At 36.0% G+C, this 13,649-nt stretch overlaps 1 protein-coding gene across 1 annotated transcript in view; it reads right to left on the reverse strand.

Annotated features, from left to right (window-relative positions):
* LOC149557138 (ATP-dependent Clp protease ATP-binding subunit CLPT1, chloroplastic-like) overlaps positions 1–12,803 on the reverse strand; it is a 42,826-nt gene extending 30,023 nt beyond the window's left edge. The window contains exons 1-3 of the mRNA XM_089831854.1: positions 12,397–12,803; positions 12,280–12,315; positions 3,013–3,122 (exon numbers count right to left, since the gene is read on the reverse strand). Coding sequence (XP_089687980.1) covers positions 3,013–3,122; positions 12,280–12,315; positions 12,397–12,578 — 328 coding nt within the window. The 5' untranslated portion in view covers positions 12,579–12,803. The remainder of the gene's footprint in view (positions 1–3,012; positions 3,123–12,279; positions 12,316–12,396) is intronic.
* Between the last annotated feature and the right edge of the window lie 846 nt (positions 12,804–13,649).

Consider the following 13,649-nt stretch of genomic DNA (forward strand, 5'->3'; position numbering starts at 1 on the left):
AAAGAATTTATGGTGCAATTGTATTATATAATATATGGCTCACACTTTCACTATTAGTAAGGGGTGCTGGGAACAATAGGAGTTGACCCATCTATTTGTTATAGGTAACATTAGGTTGTGTGCATGCACTTCATTTATATTTATTATACATATATAAAGATAGAATAAACTCATAATTCATATACAAGCATGTCGATAAAAATGTAATAATAATTCCATATATATAGGTATAGGTAGTAAATGTATATGTATATGTATGTAATGTCGCCTACTGGGACTGGACATAGTCTGGTGGGAAGTAGATGATCTTTAACACCGTCCACAATTAATTTCATGCCTCTGATATTATCATTTTCCCATTTCTCCACTTCATCACTCCCTCTGGGTGGTTGGTCAGATTTTTCAATGAATTGTTTTAGACCCTTCTCTTTCAAGGTTAACCTCATTTACAATTTCCATCCCACTAAATTTGAGTCACCTTCAAGTCTGTCCTCTGGTCTTATACCGCTTACCATTTTGACATAAAAATTTTAAGAATATTTGAGTGCACTAGATCGGTAAGTCTGATCTGGATTGTCTCTCAGACCTGCTCTGATACCATGTTAAAATCAGACTTCCTTACAGTGATGAAATTATAATACTTCTGGCCTATTCTTTTATCAGGAGATGAATATTAATATCAATATATTATATCCAATATATATCCTCAATATAGCTGAGTAATGGTATTAAGTCAGGCTTCTATTACTTTCAGTTTCAATGAAATCAGAATGTTAAAGAGACAGTAAATTGAAGACTGCTCCAAATGTATGTGCACGTTGTGTTTTTCGAAAGACTTGAACGCTGCAAGTATATATGACTTGGGAGTCACGCACGATTGGCGTGACTCGATCAGGAATCACGTCCTATCCTGATGTGGCTCATAGTCATGTCTAACCATTACTAAACAAACCGACAATGAGATTGATCACAGATTTAGTAAAGTAACACGGCAAAATTTGACTGTCGTTCTCATTAATAATTTGCACAGATTTATATTTATATTTATATGTATATGTGTGTGTATGTAAGTAATAAACAAAAAATATGAACTATATTTAATGTGCAAATATATATAAACAAATAATAAATATTTATTGATCTGACTAAGGTATCCTTTAACACTGATAAATGCACATAGAATTGGTGATAAAGGAAAAACATGTAGCTTTGATTGTAATGTCAATCTGTGTATTATATGTTTTTGATTGCAGATTGTGTTCTGATTGCAGATGTCTGTGAAAGCATTATGGAGATTGAAATGACATTTATGAAAACGTTTACAGTCAGATCAATATGTGTGCATATCAAATCTGTTGTTGTGTTTGGAACCATTTATTGTTTCAAGCAAACTTGTTATATCTGCGAACTTATTACTAGAGTTTCATAGAAATGAATGTTAAGGCATTGACTATAGAGACTTCAATTATAACTGCATTCAGTTGTAACAGTTTCCTAAATCCAGTTGCTAATAGAAAACATTTTTTCTACTTTTGCTTAAAGATTGGTCTAGAAGCAATATGCAAATGCGTTCCTTTTCAGCAATCAAAGGTTGCGGATTAGTTCTGTTCATTTAAAGGTTGGTTGTAACTTGTAACTAACAGTGAACTATCAACTTTACAATTCTAATTGCAAACTAACTGCAAACTGTTACAAACAGTTATTAACTGTTACAAACAGTTATTAACTGTTACAAACAGTTATTAACTGTTTTAGAAGCTACACAACTTATGGAGAGTAAAAGAGTTCTATCTAATGATGCTAAGGTTTTATGATGTTAGAGCAGTAAATGTGCATAATATGAAGCATTTCTGATATGAAGTAATGAAACAGAAAATGTAAAGGAAAGAGTTGTCTTGTCATGTGCAGATAACTGAGTTTGTAAATCTGAGACTGATAGTGAATGCTCTTGTAAAATGAGCCTGTTTTGTAAAATCTTAAAATATTATTGTCAACTAAGTGTGTGTTTTGTAAAGACTGAAAATGAGTCTATTTTGATTTCTATCAGTCATATTTTGAGAAGAATGTTTGTATCACATTCGCAAATTAGAGAGGTCTGAAAAGACACAAAGTATTGTAATATTTAGAAGGTTAGAGACACAATGATACTGAGTCGGTGCTCAGTTTGAAGAAGTTGGTGCTCTAAAGTGAGGGATTTGGTAATTCCTAAGGGTTGGTGCCCTTAAAGTGTTGTACACATTTTGATTTGTGAAGCTGGATTAGGACAGTACATCCTAGCAGTATTTCTTACTGTCCATTTTCACATCCTAGGTTTTCCACATCCATCAGGTGTTGGGGATTCTGTGTGATTTGCTCTCTTTTCATTTCAAGTTTTTTATTTGCATTATCAAAGTTTTAATTGTTTAAGGAATCAGAATCAAAAATTTATATCTTCTACCGATTCCCCCCTCCCGCCACTTCCAGTAGAAGATTTATGTTCTACAATTACAGCATGAAACTCAATTTTCAGACTCCTACGATGAGCTTGCTATCATGATATTGATATCTTAATTAATAAAAGGGTTTTTTAATACCCTCAAAATGAATGCAACAATATTGTATATACCAACTTAAAAGTCACACACCCATAGAAACATGTCATCTAGAATAATTATTTTCCTCAAACATGAAAAAATGATCTGAATGATGCAAATTAAAAATAATTATTTCACTTGATTGATTGAATTTGTCATATTGGCATCCTCGCAAGTTGGATATGCCACCAATATAATTCTCTTTAATACTATGAAAGTATTTCCTAGGAATTAAGATGCATATCTGCTACATCAACCCAAAGTAACCACCGGTGTGCTTCTAAACAATGGGTGATATGCCACCAATATAATTCTCTTTAATACTATGAAAGTATTTCCTAGGAATTAAGATGCATATCTGCTACATCAACCCAAAGTAACCACCGGTGTGCTTCTAAACAATGGGTGAAATCAACCTCAATGGAGCAAGTCATTCTACCTTCTGTTAAAATGCCCATAAGAAGAGATTCTGTCCCAATCTTAGGGTATTTCATCCTGCGAGCTTCTGTCTCTGCCATGGCAAAAGCTTTAATAGCTCTCGGAGACCATCTGCACGTCGGTAAAACATGAAATCATTTTGGAGAATAATTAAATATAATCCACAAGAAGGCCCATTATTATATATGACATAGTTCTTGCAACCTAACTAATACAATACCATATCGACTGTTTACTGCAGACAAGTAAAACATAAATGCATCTGTCAACCATTGCATGTAGCTCTGAGTTTTTAGCTTAAAACAATGTTGATAAAAATAAATTCTTACAAACTAAGAAATTTTCTTTAAACCTTAATTAGTAATCACCGTGAAACAAAGGTCATCACGGTCTGGTAACGCATAGTAATATACATACCAAAACTTGACAAAAGGTTTCTTTGATTTGCAAAGATGTAAAATTTTATACATAACAGAATGAATAAAACTGCCACAAATTAAATAACGAGTGCACAAACAATCAAACAATCTAACAATAGTTGTCGATCCCTCTATGAGAAAAAGTGCAGGCCGGGGGTTCAGATATATCATAACAGCAATTTTCCCCCAGTTATAGGTATGTGGTAATGTGTGTGTGGATGTAAACTTTGTTGCCAGATTCATTCCTGAAACACTAGAAGTCGGGTTTGATTGGCTCCTAATTTGGGTTCATGTCAAATTCTTCCCAAATTCGGCCAAAGGCCCTGAAATTTGCACTAAATTCTATCAGACAGATCCAGGCAGAATTTGGACAAATTTGCAACGAACTTTTTGCCTAGAAGTAGAAACCGGGCCAGCATTGAGCTCAGAACAAATTTCGTTGACTTTTTTAATGTGTTGTTTTATGCCTGATTTGGTCTATTTGGCCCTCCAACCCATTTAGAGGTCATTATATAGTTTCAAAAACTATCATTATATAGATTCTTGTAAAATCTTTCAGTATATCTAGTGTCTGTGAGATGCTTATAAAACCCTATATTTAAGTTTTATCAAATTTAGAGTGTGAGACTATTCAGCTTCAGAGGGAGCTTACGTGAAAAAAGGAGATGTCCAACCCTTTGAAAGTTTATGCAATAGTCAGCTATCTTATTATGGTGTTTAAGGTTGTCCCTACTGAGAGGGAGTGTCTATTAAGGAAAAATCTCAGTTATTAACGCATTTTCCTCTAGGAGAAGTTTGAGGTGAAAGCCCTCATTCTACCCTCTACAAGTAGGTATGGTGGACCACCCTCTGCGAGTAGGCATGGTGGAAATACATTCTTCTCTAAGAGAAATCTGAGGTGAAAGCCCTCGTTACACCCTCTACAAGTAGGCATGGTGAAAGTCACATGGGTGACTCCATGACTCTAATTTTATGTGCTTATAAAGTAACTATGGTGAATTGCGTTATGCTGAGATAACATGTATTATATGATGAGAATATATCATTGACATTTTTAGTTGCAACTATGTGTGCCTGCTTCATTAAAGACCTCTCTCTTGCTAAGAGGGAGTGTTGAAGATGGTAGCTGCGATAAGAATCTTTACCTCTGATCTTATGAAATGGAAATGTGTTTGTTATGACCATTATGGTCATCTTCAGCTGAAAAAGACAATTGTGGTATTACTTAAGTTAATATTATATAAAAAGATATGTCATACGTCATGGGAAGATGCATGTGTAGGGAAATATGAAGTGTTGAATATTTGGAAATATGAAGGGTCTTGTATTAGAAATTTGAAGAGACCTTCGTGTGTAATCGCAGGAGTCTTATTTCAATCTATTTAGGTGATTGCTCAGTATATCGTAAGCAATCAAGTGGAAAAGCCTTGTACTTGAATATTTTTATCAATAAAAGAGTTATTTTATTGGTGTGCTGGAGCTTTTCCCTGCAAGTGGAAAACCCGTATGGGAGCATGCAAATGAATGTCACATAGATAGCATGGTGACTTATGTGTGTAATCTTTCTTTCAGCCCACAAAAAAATTTGGCCAGTTTTTTGATGACGGAGAAATTTCAAAGAACATTCAAATATTAGGTGTTCTATTTTACAGAAAAGAGAATTCAAAACCTATGGAACTCTCCACTTGCTTCTACAATGGTAACTATGTTGAGATACAAAAAATGGGAAAGGAGACTTCACTGGTGTAACTGGAGCTGCAGGATCTACTCGAGTCCTCCCATCAAGTGGACCTAATGGAAGTCTAACTCCCAAATCATGAGCCTTCACAGGCTGGTCTACTAGATCAAAAACAAGAGAAACAGGCATGAATGGTCTCTGTTGCTCATCAAAGACTACATCACGACTGTATAGGAGACGAGATGTCTCAACGTTGATTAAGCGGTAAGCTTTGTGAAGACTGTTGTATCCAGCAAGCATGAGTTTCTGACTCTTGGCATCCAACTTGGTGTGCAACGCATCAGGGATCCAAACAAAAGCAAGGGAGCCAAAAACTTACAATGGACTGATTTTGGGCTTGCGCCTTGACCAGACCTCTTTTGGAGTCTTACCTTTGACCACCACTGTGGGTGACCAATTCAAAAGATGAACTGCAGTGTTAATTGCTTCTGCCCAGAATTTCTTTGGAACATGTATATGTTGAGCATGGAGCAAGCCATCTCGGTGATTGTTTTGTTCCGACGTTCAACTACATTGTTCCGTTGTGGTGTGTAGGGTGTGGTTAACTAGCATTTGATGCCATGAGTATCCAAGAAGCTAGAGAATTCATTAGAACAAAATTCCCCCCCATTGTCTAACCTACGAGTAATAATAGATTTCCCAGACATTTTTTAAACTAAAGGTTTAAACTTCTAAAATATAGGAAATGCATTTGATTTCTTATTAAGAAAATATACCCACATTTTTCTAATGAAATCATCAACGAACAAGATAAAATAGCTAGACCCAAGAACAGAAGGAGTGGCCATAGGGCCACAGATATTGGCATGAACAAGCTTAAGTACTTGAGAAGCTCGCCATGAGTCGCCACTAGTGAAAGGTGTGCAATGTTGCTTCCCAACCTAGCATGCATCACAAACTCCACGCTACTAAGTTGGATGACACGAAAAGATTTGTTGAAAATTTTATCCAAAAGACCCAAAGAGATCAGCATGAACAAATTAATACCTTTGCTGATTTGCAAATAATAAAGTGCACAAAGGAAGAAATGGAATAAGCATACTTTCACATGATCAAAGATAGAGATACGGCTACCAAATTTGCAAATGAGGCTTTATATATATACAAATAAACAAAGATAAAGGTTGATAAGCTCATCTATAAGCTTAGATCAGCTAGGACCACGTTAGTAAGCACTCAAAGAGCATTACTTGAGGCAGAAGAACAGCTTGGTACTATCACAAAATTCAGGGAGCAAGAGAACAAAGAGAGCTCTAAAAATCAAGGTGATTGGTGAACTTGACAAAATTCAGGAAAAATTTAAAACAGGGCAGGGTCCTAAAATCAAGGTGATTGATGAACTTGACAAAATTCAGGAAAAATTTAAAACAAAGCAGGGTCCTAAAATTGCACATTCAGATATAGAACAATAGGAGGATTGGTTTAAACTTTAAATTATAGAGTGGGAATAATTTTTTGTCTGTAGGTAATCAACTCTGTGGCATGCATGTGAAGTCAACCTCTGATAATCCACTTTTCATGACGCATGTTGATTGCGATTTTGAAGAACATCAAGAGATAACTCATGGAATTCAAAGGAACAATCTACTCATGATGAATTATCCTTCGTTAATTAACTTATTGTGTTTAATGATAAGACTTTATCAGATTCACAAAAACTTGATAGGCCACAGCAGGATATGGGATGCAAGGGATTTTTTGGAACACCTAGGATTATAACCCATATGGGAGCATGCAAATGAATGTCACACAAATAGCACGGTGACTTATGTGTTGTAATCTTTCTTTCAGCCCACAAAAAAATTTGGCCAGTTTTTTGATGACGGAGAAATTTCAAAGAACATTTAAATATTAGGTGTTCAATTTTACAAAAAGGAATTCAAAACCCACAGAACTCTCCACTTGTTTCTGCATAGTGGTAACTATGGTGAGATACAAATACAGGAAAGGAGACTTCACTGGTATAACTAGAGTTGTAAGAGCTATTGGAGCCCTCCCATCAAGTGGACCTAATGGAAGTCTAACTCCCAAATCATGAGCCTTCATAGGCTGGTCTACTAGATTAAAAACAAGAGAAACAGGCATGAATGGTCTATGTTGCTCGTCAAAGACTACATCACGACTGTACAAGAGACTAGATGTCTCGAAGTCGATTAAGCGATAGGCTTTGTGAAGACTATTGTATCCAGCAAGCATGAGTTTCTGACTCTTGGCATCCAACTTGGTGTGTGACGCATCAGGGATCCAAACAAAAGCAAGGGAGCCAAAAACTTTCAGGGGACCGATTCTACTTGCAACCTGACCAGGCCTCTTTTGGAGTCTTACCTTTGACCACCACTGTGGGTGACCGGTTCAAAAGATAAACTGCAGTGTTAATTGCTTCTGCCCAAAATTTCTTCGGAACATGTCTATGTTTGAGCATGGAGCGAGCCATCTCAGTGATTATTTCATTCCGATGTTCAACTACATTGTTCCGTTGTGGTATGTAGGGTGTGGTTAACTGGCGTTTGATGCCATGAGTATCCAAGAAGCTAGAGAATTCATTAGAACAAAATTCCCCCTATTGTCTGACCTAGGAGTAATAATAGATTTCCCAGACTTATTTTAAACTAAAGGTTTAAACTTTTGAAATTTAGGAAATGCATCTGATTTCTTTTTAAGAAAATATACCCACATTTTTCTACTAAAATCATCAACAAACAAGATAAAATAGCTAGACCCAAGAACAGGAGGAGTGGCCATAGGGCTGCAGATATCGGCTTGAACAAGCTTAAGTATCTAAGAACCTCACCATGAGTCGCCACTGGTGAAAGGTGTGTGATGTTGCTTCCCAACCTTGCATGCATCACAAACTAAGTCTGAATCTCTAGCAAACCAAGGACAAGCTCTTCCTGAGCAAGTTGAGAGAGATAATGCACATTTAAGTGCCCATATCGCTGATGCCAAAGTGTGCTAACAGAAGACCGTTGAACAGCCATAGCTAAGTCCCGAGAATCACCAGAATCGGTAAGTTGGAAAAGACCATGATCCTCAAGACCCACTGAAACAATAGACTAAGCTGCCCTATCAGTGATTGTACACTAACGTGAACTGAAAGTGACATCCAACTATGGAGAATGTCGTAGCAACTGACTAACTGAGAGTTGATTTAGTTTCATCCCTAAAATGTAGTACAACTCGAAGAAAATGAGATTCCTCCCAACAGACTGAATCTAAATGTTGCCTTTGTCGACAACAGTGTACTCTTCTCTGCCACCAAAAATAACAGAATCTGTGTTAAGGCTAGTAGTCAGTGAACCAATCTCGGCGATGGGTGAAATGACGAGAGGCACCTAAATCAATGTACTAGGCAGACGACTTCACATGATTTGTAAGTCTTTTAGCCATGAAGGCATAAAAGGTTGATTATGTCTGCTCAGTGTGCTCTACACTATTCGCTTTGGGTTGCAAACCTGATTACTTAGATTGGGCAGCTAACGTTTCCAACATTCAACCTTCATGTGACCATAATTGTGGCAATAGTTGCATTAAATGTTCTTCTTCCGAGAGCCTTCTGAATCTAGAGCAGAGGATTTTTGTTGAGAAGACTACTAAGACTTACCTTTATCCTTCTGAAAGGATTTAGCAGCAAAGGCTTGCTCTGAGGAGGTGGAGCCGGAACTGCTACCGAACTATTGTTTCCGTCAATCTTGCTAAAGCAGGAGTTTGCAAAGATGCGTGAATTTCAGATCAACACCAGAAGAAGGGATGGTTAGAGTCTCAATAAAATGCTCATAGGACTTGGGTGAACTCTTGAGAGTGATGAATGTCCTCTTCCTCCATCTTGCGACCAATGGCAAGCAACTAATCACAGATTTCTTGAATCCTATTCAGGTGAGCCTGAAGCGATGTTCGCCGATCCATGATAATAGAAAACAGTGTTCTTCAAGAAAAAATTTTTGCTTTTGTCAAGAAGTCTCATGAAGGTTTTTGAAATGTGCCCATATATTGGCAGCTGTCTTGCCAGATGGAATCTGAGAGAGTTGATCATCAACTACAGATAATTTGAGAAGCATCACTGCCTCCCGATTATTCAGATTCCATGTATCCTGATCAGTACTAAGGGCAATCAGATGCTATGTAACACCCAGAACAATCTGATCAGTATTCTAATATTAAAAAATTGCTATTATTTGCTGCTTCCAAGTGCCATAATTCTGACCATTGAATTTTGAATTGCTCTCAAGCGAAATATTAGTCAAAGATGCCATAGCATGTTTTTCAATGCAAAAGCGTGAAAATCTATGAAGGCACGTACTTCAAGGCCAAAAATAGAAGACCCAAAAAATTTGAAAGGGTACGCACAAGAGAGCTTGAAAACCCAAAAGAATAGGTTGTCAGTTTCTAGATCCGTTAGCTCAAAAATTGAGGCACCCAAAAAAGACAGATGACAACCTAGTTGAGATCCTGAAAAACCCACCAAGACTGTAAAAAAAAATTGATATAGTACAGAAAATTAGAGTTTTGAACAAAAACATCCCTACTACAAAAAAAACACAAGAAATGGCAAAAATGTGCAAAAAAAATAGACGGCAGTTGCAGAAAAATGGTCGTAAGAAGCAAATATCACATAAAATAACTTCAAAAAAATTGCTCTGATATTTCAAACAAGAAATAATATTTTTCAAAAAAATTCAAAACATTGGTTCTGATACCATATTACGGTAAAATAATGAATATGTTATTAAACAACGATCGTGAATGATCTATATATACAAGATATAAGCGAATGTTTCTATAATGAACAAGGGAGAGGAAATAGAAACATTCTTGTAGAATGAAAAAGAAAGTTTCCATAACAAACATAAGGAGTTAATGGAAATATTATAAAAAGAGTGACCATTAGAAAAAGACAGAAGAGGGAGTAAATAGAAACTATCCAATATCATAATAAAAACTAAATTTTAAAAACATAAAAGAGTAAAAAAAGCATAGGTACAATTGGGAAAATTCAACCAAGCTAGAGGATATAAGAAAAAAACTTAAGAAAATATTAGATTGGTAGAAAAGACCAGCTGAAATTTATAAGATCGGCAATATTGAGCACAAGCGATAAAAAAAACAAAATTAGTAGAATAAATTAAGCCTTGTAGTGTGAATTATTGGTGCGTAGAGCTGCAAGCCTCACTAACAGAATCATCATCAAGTTACCATGCAATTAAATACAAAATCTTCTCTCACGGATTTGTATTGGTAACACGACCCTTACACTGTATACTATTGGCATAAGTGATGCTGATGAGATGAGGAAGCATGATGCTAGTTTGATGATGTGTTCTATCAATTCAGTTGTTGTCATTGATGTCAAACTTTCTATTCTTGGTTGACTATGTTCTTGATATACTAAGTCATGATAGATTAGGTGAAGTGAGAGTTAATTATGGTTTGTTTTCATGCACATAGTTTCTTGAGGTGTTTATTATGCTATCTCTATGATTGCACGTGTTCATGATAAGTTTGGTGCAAGGTACGGTCAGTTTGGTGAAAACAAGAAATTGGTTCACGGTGCAAGAATAGGAACAGATAAGAAGATTTGATTGTTATGCTCTGCAAGAATGGAATCAAGTGTTCTGATTGTAGTTACTTGATCTTTGTGATGCTATTGGGTTGATGTTGCAATTATGACAATATTTGTGATCCATGGACAGAGTAAAAGGATTCTAATGTTCTGACAGTAAAGCAGTGAAGAACAGTGAGAAACAATTGATTAGATTCTTGCTCGGTGAAGGCAGATCAGGTTGTGGAGCTGACTAAAGATTGAAGGATATGTAATGACGTGTACACAATGACATGGAATTGTAGGTATGATTCTTATTGGTCAATATGATCGATAATGCATGAGGATGTGCATGAAACTAGGGAAGTTAATACATTTTGACTCTTGTTGTCAAATCAAAAAGCGATTGGATCTTGATGTCAGTGAGAACTGAAAAACAATTTCAACTTACTTGGAGGACTTCTAAGGAGAGAGATTTGAATTTCATACGAAGTGTTGAGGTGGTGAAAAACCCTAATTGATGAAATGTATTAATATCATTTTATGTGTGAATGAAGTGTGAGAAGGGAGTGCAGAGATCATGTGTGTGGTGATGACATATCATAAATCAAGTAGTGCGATTCAAAGAAGAAGCTAACCTGCATGTGAAGAAGAAGTGTGAGCTTAATTAGATTTGTACAAGCAAGGAATTGATGTTATTTATCAGGTCAACCTACTTGTTGTTTCCTAACAGTTGTAGCAAGCTAAATCACTTAATCAGGTAGATCCCAACAAATCTTTACTGTAAATCCTTTAATGGGGTGACATTTTAGCTAGTGTTTGAAGTCCTCTCACAAAGCTTACTCTTAACAAAGCTAGAGGTAAATCCCTTAATTGGTTGGCTCTTAATAGGGTCAGTTCTTAACAGGACTTATTGTAAGCTCCTAACAGAAGAATGCATTTATATTCGTAGGCATCAATCCCACCATGGTTTTCAACCAAATTAGGTTTCCACAATAAAAATCCTTGTGTCATGTATTGAACTGGATGGTTATTTCTTGTTGCGTATTACAAGTAAAAGTTGAAGATTCAAAGAAAAGTTTTATCAGACCTAATTTTTTATTTGTGGTAGATTATCGATTCACCCCCACCCCCAGTAATCTTAGGGCCTGATTATTCCAACATATATATGGTAGCCAACTAATTTTGTTAAATATGCTATTAATAGTTTTTTCCGCAAAATATTTGCCTAAGAGAATCCCTGCTATGGACCCATTCTGATTTATGAATTATTAAAACTACAAGTCCTCTTACAAAAGCATTCACCATGATTTTGTCCTCTAAATCTCAGATGTTATTAACAGGTTTCTAGTATTTACAATTACCAAGAAAAAATTGTGTCATTACTTTCGAAGAGAGGAGACTTATTTGCGGAGGATTAGAAATAAAATATTTTTTAAACATGTCCTCATAACCAATACTAATTTCTAGGGCCTGCAAACGTAAACAACCCTAAAGAGTCACAAAACGCAGAGATTTAGGGTGCCCTTCCACCCAAACTGAAAAGAAACGAGAGAGCTGACTCAATTAACTTACTTTGGTTTTTCGTCCAGGGACGCATATTCTGGGTTTCTGCACAAATAGAATAGAACCCCATTCGTTAAAAGTGGCAACGAAATGCAGTAGAGCAAGAGAAAGAAAAAAGATGCTTACGCTGTAGGGAGACTCATCAATATCAATGCCGGCCTAGCCCGAGAAGAGAGACATACTGGCTTCCTCGCTCTTTCAGAAGAAGTGCTTACGAATGCTACTCTTCTGCAAAGTGCAAGAGGCCGCGATTGTCGCAAGCAAATCGCGGAGGGCAAGCAGAGCTTTTGAGCAGCAGCAGCAGCCATGCCTCACCTTCCCCTCTCCTCTTCAATCTAGTTTTAGGCCGATATACTTCTATTTTGGGTAAATTTCTCTGAGGCCAGGAAATACTAGAGTCATTGGGACTAGAGAGATTCTAGCTATATCGTTGAAAATTTGTACTTCAAGTACGCATTTGGTTTCGTTTGACAAAGCGAGGCATTTGGTTTCGTTTGACAAAGCGAGACCGTCTCTACTTTGAGGGTCTGTTTGGTTGCCAGCGTAGGAATTGAGAATTAGAACAGAAAATTTGAACGAGAATGGAGAATGAAGGATAGGAATGGAAAAATGCAATCCAATCTTGTTCATCTCTTGTTTGGTTATGCAAGTTTAAATTGGAATAGGGTTAACTTGCAATCGGCGCCATTTGAAAATATTTTTGAAAATGCAATCGGCACCATTGAAAAATCGTTGAAATATTTGAAAATATTGAAAACAAAGCTCCAGCGCTCACCCCAGGTCAAAGCGGATTTGAAAATTTAATCAAATTTGAGAAAGTTAAAATGAATGCAAGAATAGCAATTCCAATTACAGGTATTTTTTGGAATGGACAAAAGCTCATTTTGGGGCTAAAATGAGAATACGTATTCCTATTCCCTATTCCTATTCCACGCACCAAACAAAGAATACAAATCGTATTCTAATTTCCTATTCCTATTCTGGTTGTATTCCAACAACCAAACTGGCCCTAAATGTGCTGCTTGGAATGAATGAATCTAAAAACAGATTATGGGACTCCATAAGTAGTATACAATTTTAAGTAGTATAGATTTAAGGGTAGGGGTGATGGTCTTAAGCACTTTGAACTTTTTAAAATTTCCTCTTTCATATTGTATTATGATTATAAAGTTTGTTATTGTATTTATTTGTGTTTCTCTAAATAATTAAAATGATTGTATGTTGCATTCTATAATAATATTTCTACTAAATTTGTATTGCACAATAAGTATATTTTCTTTCTTATTGTTTCTTAGAGTTCATTCATGTATCTATTTCACACCTCAAATGGTGAGAAGTAGTCTAAAGTTGAGTTATGAACATTTTTACTCTCATTTTAT

The sequence above is a fragment of the Cupressus sempervirens genome, chromosome 5 (assembly GCF_028749045.1).
Source record: "Cupressus sempervirens isolate cs-2001-9-10 chromosome 5, ASM2874904v1, whole genome shotgun sequence".
Classification (NCBI taxonomy): Eukaryota; Viridiplantae; Streptophyta; class Pinopsida; order Cupressales; family Cupressaceae; genus Cupressus; species Cupressus sempervirens.